The sequence below is a fragment of the Eumetopias jubatus genome, unplaced genomic scaffold (genome assembly GCF_037043125.1).
Source record: "Eumetopias jubatus isolate StellerSeaLion01/CBP00866 unplaced genomic scaffold, mEumJub1_p1.0 scaffold_10, whole genome shotgun sequence".
NCBI lineage: Eukaryota > Metazoa > Chordata > Mammalia > Carnivora > Otariidae > Eumetopias > Eumetopias jubatus.
Window position 1 is genome coordinate 106,086,867 of NW_028274816.1, and position 7,389 is coordinate 106,094,255.

At 53.1% G+C, this 7,389-nt stretch overlaps 1 protein-coding gene across 1 annotated transcript; it reads right to left on the reverse strand.

Annotated features, from left to right (window-relative positions):
• Window positions 1–1,843: 1,843 nt before the first annotated feature.
• Window positions 1,844–3,662, reverse strand: HOXB13 (homeobox B13). Its single transcript, XM_028093659.2, has 2 exons — window positions 3,059–3,662; window positions 1,844–2,097 (listed from the first exon to the last, which is right to left on the reverse strand). The coding sequence occupies exons 1-2, from the start codon at window positions 3,660–3,662 to the stop codon at window positions 1,844–1,846; spliced, it is 858 nt and encodes a 285-aa protein (XP_027949460.1).
• Window positions 3,663–7,389: the final 3,727 nt, after the last annotated feature.

A 7,389-nucleotide genomic window follows, 5' to 3' on the forward strand; every position in this document is an offset into this window, starting at 1 on the left:
TTTTTTTTTAATCACAAAATTGACACTACCACCCCCAAGCAGACACAGTCTGAGACACTAGAGGGGAGGGTGACCAGCCGCCTTTGGGGCTTTTCCCCTCAGCCCTGGGTTCCTCTTTGGTAGATAGATTTAGAAGAATCTGAGTTGCCTCCCAACTCATTCCCAGGAGAGGAGCCAGGATGGTAGGCTGTAAACCCCCCAATCCCTCAGCTACACAGGGCTTCCTGGAGAACCACGAGGCTGAGCCAGCTCCGAGAGGCCATTGGGACAGTCACAGCGGGCCTCACAGGCTGCTCCTGCTGGTGCCTGGGATCATGGGTGGTGCAGGTCCTCTCCACGTGGAGCCTGGGCTCTGGGTTGCTGGGAGCATGTCTGCCAGGATGCCCCAGCCCAGGCTGCAGGAAGACCCAGGGCAAACCCGCTGATCTGGTTGCAGAGCCAAGGTGGTGAATTCCACAGGGCACTGGGCCCAGGTACACGACATAAGGGAGGCGGCACAGAGGCGAAGACTCCGTGTCAGGGTCCTGGGCTCTGCAGCTCTGCAAACAGCCAGTCTGCCCCAGGTTTCTGGAATTCCACACTATAAGTCTCTGTCTACGTGGACAGAGAAAAGAGAGTTGGCGCCACCATGGTCCTCTACGCACCCAGGATTCAGGGTACTTGACTAAACCAGCACAAAAAGAAATCTGCAGCCACGGTTGCATAAGACGCCCGACTTGGGTCTTTGGGTTTCTGCCACCCGCTGTTCTTTCCCCTGCAAAAGGGCCTGTTCCATCTCCCAGGCCTGAGACCCCGCAAACTTCTCTTGGTGTCAAGGGGAAGCAAGCAGAGGGGGAATGGGTGGTGAAGGGCCATTTTCTGGTTTTCTCTCCAGCCTGGCTATTCCAGCGTGTCTGCGACATTCCAGCCAATAGGGTCACATTCTACTCTTCTAGTTCTGTAACTATTTGTGCCTGGGAGAGGCACGTCTACAGGGCCACACATACCTATTTCATGCAGCTCCCAAACGCCCAACGAACCATAACCTGGACAGAACCACCGGGAATGTTAAAGGAAGACTTGGAAATTTTAGGGGAGGAAATGAGAGATGGTGAATTATCCAAGTGCTTTCTCAAACTCAAGTTTTTCTGGAGGAAGGAGGAGTCGGGAGGGCAGCTCCCTGGCTTCATTTTCACACAAGGACAAAATCTAAGAGTTAAGGATGGTACTTCTGAGACCACGGCATACAACCTAGGGGGTGGGCAGGGAGGGAGGGAAGGAAGGAAGGAGGGAGAGGTACCCTCCTGTGTTGCCCATTCTGCCCAAGTGTCATCTTAGAAAAATGCTAAATGAGCACCGGTAGTCACAAGGATGAATCCGCCTTTTCTCCTCTCCGCTGCAGTCACTGGGATGGGGGATGGGATTTGGAAACGGAAGTGGATCCAGAGGAAGCTTCCCTGCCTTGGGTCTCCCTCCAAGTTTATTCATAATCAGCTCAATCCATGCAAGCGGTTTCTAAAGTGCTCTTCAGAGAGCTCTAGATAGAAAATATGAAACTAATTATTATCATGGTAATTCATACTGGTTATGGTGATTATTGCCACCGCCAGGATGAATGATTGTGACTGCGACCGGTCCTGTGGGTGGTGTGTTACTCTGGTGGATTGGATTGTAACTCTGGGCCTCACTGGCTCCCTAGAACACATGGGGGCACCCAGGCCATCCCTGAGGGACAGCCCAGGAGCTGTGGCCTGGGAAGAGTGCAACCTCTGGGAGCCCCTTAGCAGAGTCCTGGCACTGGCAGGATCCGGGTCTCCCCAGGATACTCCCACTTCTCCCCCACCTCCCTAGCCAGGGATCTCCCTCACGGAGTAGTGCTGGTCTTAACCTTGGCGAGGACCTTCTTCTCCTTAACCCGGCGGTTCTGAAACCAGATGGTGATCTGGCGCTCCGAGAGGCTGGTGGCTGCCGAGATCTTTCGCCTCTTGTCCTTGGTGATGAACTTGTTAGCGGAATACTCGCGCTCCAGCTCACGCAACTGCCCCTTGCTGTAAGGAATGCGCTTCTTTCGGCCACGTCGGAAGGTGCAGCCCTCTGGAGGGTGCTGCACGCCTGACTCTGAGCCAGAAGGAGGGAGAGAAAGCCACGCTCAGACCTCTGCCCGCAAGCCCACGTGCAGACCCAGGCCCTACAAGCTAAGTAATCCTACGGGGAGCACCCAGATCACCCTTCAGACACGCATGCGCTCCACTCCCCCAAAGCGCAGGGGGACACCTCGACTTCCGGCTGGTTTCTGATGACCGCTTAGGCTTGGAAAGACCAGGCTTCTGCAGGCCACCCTCACCTATCACTGTCCTCACGATTGCAGGTCTGCAAACACACCCATCACACACAGCCGGACCTTTGCCCACAGTCACATATATCCACCCTCACATGCATTTTCAGACTCTTGGCCACTCTTGTAGGTTCTACAGGCAAATTAAGTAGAGAAAGGAACACATTTCTGCCCCCATGCCCAATACACACACACACACACACACACACACACACACACACATTCACACAACATGCACACATACACACACCCCTAAGTTCGGACTGCAGGAAATCTAAAATTTCCTTTGGAAATGGAAAAATTCATCTGAGAGAACATGAGGATTTTAATTCTTTACAGAATATCCAGTATCTGTGTTCCTACCCACCCCACCCCCCATACTCACTGAATTGAGTCATTTAGCCTTTTGGTAGAATTAAACCTGGGATCTGAGAGGTACGAACGGCCTGAGCCCCAACAGCAGCACAAAGAACCAAACACTTAGTCGTATGAAAAGCTGGCCCCAAGGCCTCCTAGGGGGGCGAAGGCACCTGGTGGCCCACAGGTTTCAGACCCCTCACACTGACCCTCTGGGGCCTCCACCTTGGTTCTTCAACGGCCTGAACTCTCCTTCAGAATCCTAAAAAGCCAATAGGAGCTCCTCCTCACCAGCCCCGGCTCCCTTCACTTCCTCCCATGCCAGCGCCAGTCCTGCCTACACCCACAGTCAGCACCAGCGGGACCCAAAACAGTGGGGCAAGTTACCTGCAAAGGCCGCCTTCCAGAAGGGACCCGGTGGGTTCTGTTCCCCCTGGCAACACATCTGGCCGTTCCAGCCACCGGTGAGGGCCCAGGGCTGGTAACTGTCCACAGGCAGCAAGGAGTCGTGGCGAGGCTCCCCCGGGGCGCCCAGAGTCTGCACCAGCGACACATCCAGGTAACTGGCCATAGGCTGGTAGGGTCCCGGGTACCCGGGGTAGAAGGCAAACTCAGTGGGGCGGCCGGGGTACTCCTCCCCGGCCGTGGCAGTCTCCGCGGGGTAGGCAGCTAGGGTGGCCGCCTGGGCACAGGGTTTCAGCGAGCTCCGGGACACCCGGCAGGAATAGTACCCGCCTCCAAAGTAGCCGTAAGGCACCGGAGCCGGGGCCGCCCCCTGGGGCAGCCCGGGGCAAGAGTGGCACTGCTTTGGCGGCTCCGCGGAGCCTGGCAGATCCAGGGGGGCGTAGCTGACGGCGGGCATCAGCGTAGGCGCCACGGCTGGGTGGCTGGTCGGTGGGGAGTGGGCGACTAGATTCCGACTCCCTTCGGCTCCCGGCAGGCCTTCCATATCCTTGGCCCCGTCCAAGGCGGCATAACTGCCGAGCTCCATGGGGCCGAGGGTCGGCTCATGGGGTGCCGGCGGTGGTGGATCCAGGGGCCACCCAGCTCGCTCTCCCCACCCCGGCCCCCCCCGGCGCCCAAGGCGTTTTAAATCGCTCCCAGCTCGCACGGCGCCTGCCTCGGCTCAGCCCGGCCCGTCCTGACGCAGGAGACGCAGGTGCCGGGGCTCGCGCGCTCATTGGCTGTGGCCTGGGGGAGAGACGCTCAGAAAATCTTCCTGGCAGAAATCGCGAAAATACTTTACCCCAGCTTCTGTCTCCCCCCGCCTCCCTCCCTCCCTCCCTCCCTCCCTCTTTCCCACTCTCCCTCTCTCCCTCTCTTTTATTGCATTTGAAAACAAGAACAGCGAGGAAAGCTGCTTTCCAGTTGGGGGCTATCCAGCTCCGCGCCCGGGGCGGGGGTGAGTGGGTGGGGGAGGGGAGAAGTGGGAGGGCGGAGGGAGAGAAGACCCGGAGCCCAGCCCACCTCCGCCTCCTCCTCTCCCTCCCTGGCTCTCTGTCTCCTGTGCTTTGGCAGGTTTAACGAGAAAATAAAAAGCTCTCCCAATAAAGTGTGCGTCTCATGGAGGGGAGAAGGGGAGTCGGGGGTGGGGCCGGGAGGCCGCTCTGCGCCTGAAAGGGGAACCTGGGAATGCGCGTGAACCAGAGGAGGCTGGGAAGTGCGGACTAGAGGGTATTTCTGGGAGCCCCTGGCTTTGGGTCCCGGGTACAAGCATCCCAGTTCACTGCAGGTGCCCCTCCTCTTCCGGATGCGCGTAATATGCTGCCCAAGGAAGTGCCAGGGAAGCCCCTTCCCCTGGGATCCCAGCTGCCGCCCAGGCGGCTCCCGGATCGGGGTGGGGCAGGAGAGGGAGGAGGGCAAGCTCTCGGAAGATGACTGAGGATCTGGAGCCTGGGACCGACGTGCAACGTTCAGATCTGAAGGGGAAATGGGAGTTTCTAGAGGTGGCCTGTGAAAGGGGATCTGGATTTTCATTTAATGGTGTAGAAAGAGATGCATACGGAGAGACGACACGCATGACCTGTATATTCAGAGAGAGACAGAGACAGAGACCCAGGGAGGGCAGCACAAAGAGAGAAAGAGAAAAGCTGAAGGAAGGAATGGGAGAGGATCTTACAAAATCCTGAAGTACCAGCCAAAAAAGAGGACCTCTTTTCCCCCTTTTCCGGGATTTAAGGAATTTCTGGGAAGCCAGGCCTAATTGGCCATGCATTAGTTGCAGGGGTTCTGGAGCCCAAGAAAGAAGGAGCCTGCCCTGTGCCGAGATGTCTAGCCTCTCTGCCCTGCAGTTCTCCTCTTACGTTCCAAGAGGCCCAGGTAACTCACCTTGACCCTGGCACCCCAGCTGAGTGTCCAGAAAGCCCAGGGCCCCTATCTGCTTCCTCCAGGCTTTACATTTACTTAGAAGGAAAAAGGGATGGGTGAGAGAGCCCCACCACTGCGAGAATTGCTGGAGGCTCCTCTGTTGGGCCCTTTTGTACAGTACAATTCGGAAGACTCAAACCAGTTTGTTTCACAAGTCTTCAGAGGTGTTGTTTCCTTTGCTACCCCTCCCAAATCAAATCCTTCTGAGTCTACGTTTTCTAGAACCCCCGGTTTTTCTGGAGAGGGCAGGAACTTTTCCATTCCATGCCAAGGTCATGGCAATTATATAGAACAAACCACTCTCACTCTCGGTGGGCTCAGCCATGCCAAATCTTACCGACCTGAACCTGAACCTGAGCCATCTTTCAGGAAAAGGCCCAAGCAAACTGGAATTTCCCTGAGCTGTGGGGCTGTAATGGAGATTATAGCTCACCCTCAACAAACATTGCTAATAATAGAAGACACCAAGCACAAAATCCTGGGTAGATTTTATTGTATTTGAAAACAATATGAGAGAAAAGGGAGAAGATGTCTCTTTGACGCTAGTTTATTGCCATAGCCTCTTGCTTGTTTAACAATGAAAGGCGGAACTACCAGCATTTGTACCTAAAGACTAAGACTTTCTCTTTCTTTCTTTTTTTTTTAAAGTATACTCTATGCCCAATGTTGGGCTTGAACTCACAACTCCAAGAGTTGCATGCTCCACCAACTTAGCCAGCCCTGAGCCCCTTTTCACTGGTTTTTACTTGGTAGATGACAATACAGGCATATAGATCCCTAAATTTAGAAATAAATAATTCTAATCATAGCTTATGACCCAGCAATTCCATTCCTGGACATATACCCAACAGAAATGAATGCTTTTGTCCATCAAAAGGCATATACTGGAATATCCAAAGCAGCTCAATTCACTGGAGCTCAAAAACAGAAACAATACCAATGTCCATCCGTAGTAGAATGGGTAAGTAAATCATGCTCTAATCAAAGAATGGAGTACTATGTAGCAATAAAAAAACTACCGCTGCACACAACATGAATGAGTCACACAGATATGTGAATGAAAGTAGCCAGACACAAGAGAGTAGATTTTGTATGATTCTATTTCTGTGCAGTTCAAGAAAGGCAAAATTAATCTATGATGATAGAGGTCAGAAGAGATTACCCTGGGGAGGAAGTTTCCTGACTGGGAGGTGACATAAGGAAGCCTTCTGGGGTGCTGGAAATGTTCTTGATCTCAATCTGCTTGCTAGTTACCTGGGTGTGTTCACTTTGTGAAAATTCAAGCTGTACACTTGATATTTCTGCACTTTACTGTCCATCAGTTTTATCCTATTTTTTAGAAGGAAAAATAATTAAATACAAAAATGTAAAGATTCCTAGCAACACTGCCTGTCATTGGGATATGAGGATATGTACTGTTCTAGTTCAAGTCCATGGAAATAAGCAGCCAAATGCCCGAAGCTCTGCATTACTGTCGAATGCAGAGGATGAACTCACACCTAGCCCTGCAGAAGCTCTCCAGCTGTGCTGTTGACCCCTATGTAGACAGATACATTTCAATGCAAATAAATTCCATAGGATTTTTATTTCTGTTTTTGTTATAATCTGCAATTTATTTAGATCTACTAGATCCCAGGAAATATTTCTGGATGTCATATTTATTAGCATATGAACACGTGTTCCCACTTCCTGTACATGTATATGTATGTGCATCTGTCTGTGACCTGTCATAGACCTTAATGGAGTCAAATAAGGTAGGACTAATTCTCCTTAGCTGTAAAAACTATCTGTCTCCTTATGGGGACAATAATTCCTACCTCACAGGAATGCTGTGAAGATTAAGTGAAATTTTGCTCTTGAGAGCATTTTATAAACTGAATAAAAATGAGTTCTATCTGTGCTTCTGTATGTGTATCTGTGTCTAATGAACTACAGCCGCCTGTTCTTATTTGAAGAGAAAAGGACAGTGGCCTAAAGAGTACCTGTCACTTCTCACTTGCCTCTCTCAGCCCTGAGTACGCCTGAGATTCCCACAAAGAGAAACTGAGGCTCAGAGCCTCCAAATCCTCCCCGGAGCTCGACGTGAGCTCAGCTGAGGTCTCAGGACAACCCAGACCTCCTGACCTCCCAGCCTGGGGCGGGGCGGGGGGCGGGGAGCGGGTGGCGAGCCAACCCTTCCCCCAGCCCCACAGGCTCCTTTGTGTCCTGCTGGGAGCCTCTGTGCCGACGTCCGGGACCCCCGAGCCGCTCCCCACCCGCATCTCCCTTTACGGACCCAGCCAAACGCTCTGAAAGCCTCACAGCTGCTCCTTTACATACCGCCCAGACACCTCCAGGAAGGTCAAGGCCAA

What these genes read in the sequence shown, in the direction of transcription:
- HOXB13 (XM_028093659.2), bottom strand. Translation starts at nt 3,662, where the DNA reads ATGGAGCTCGGCAGTTATGCCGCCTTGGACGGGGCCAAGGATATGGAA. An exon ending in CTGGAAGGCGGCCTTTGCAG is followed by an intron (nt 2,098 to 3,058) that starts GTAACTTGCCCC and finishes CTTCTGGCTCAG; the next exon opens with AGTCAGGCGTGCAGCACCCT.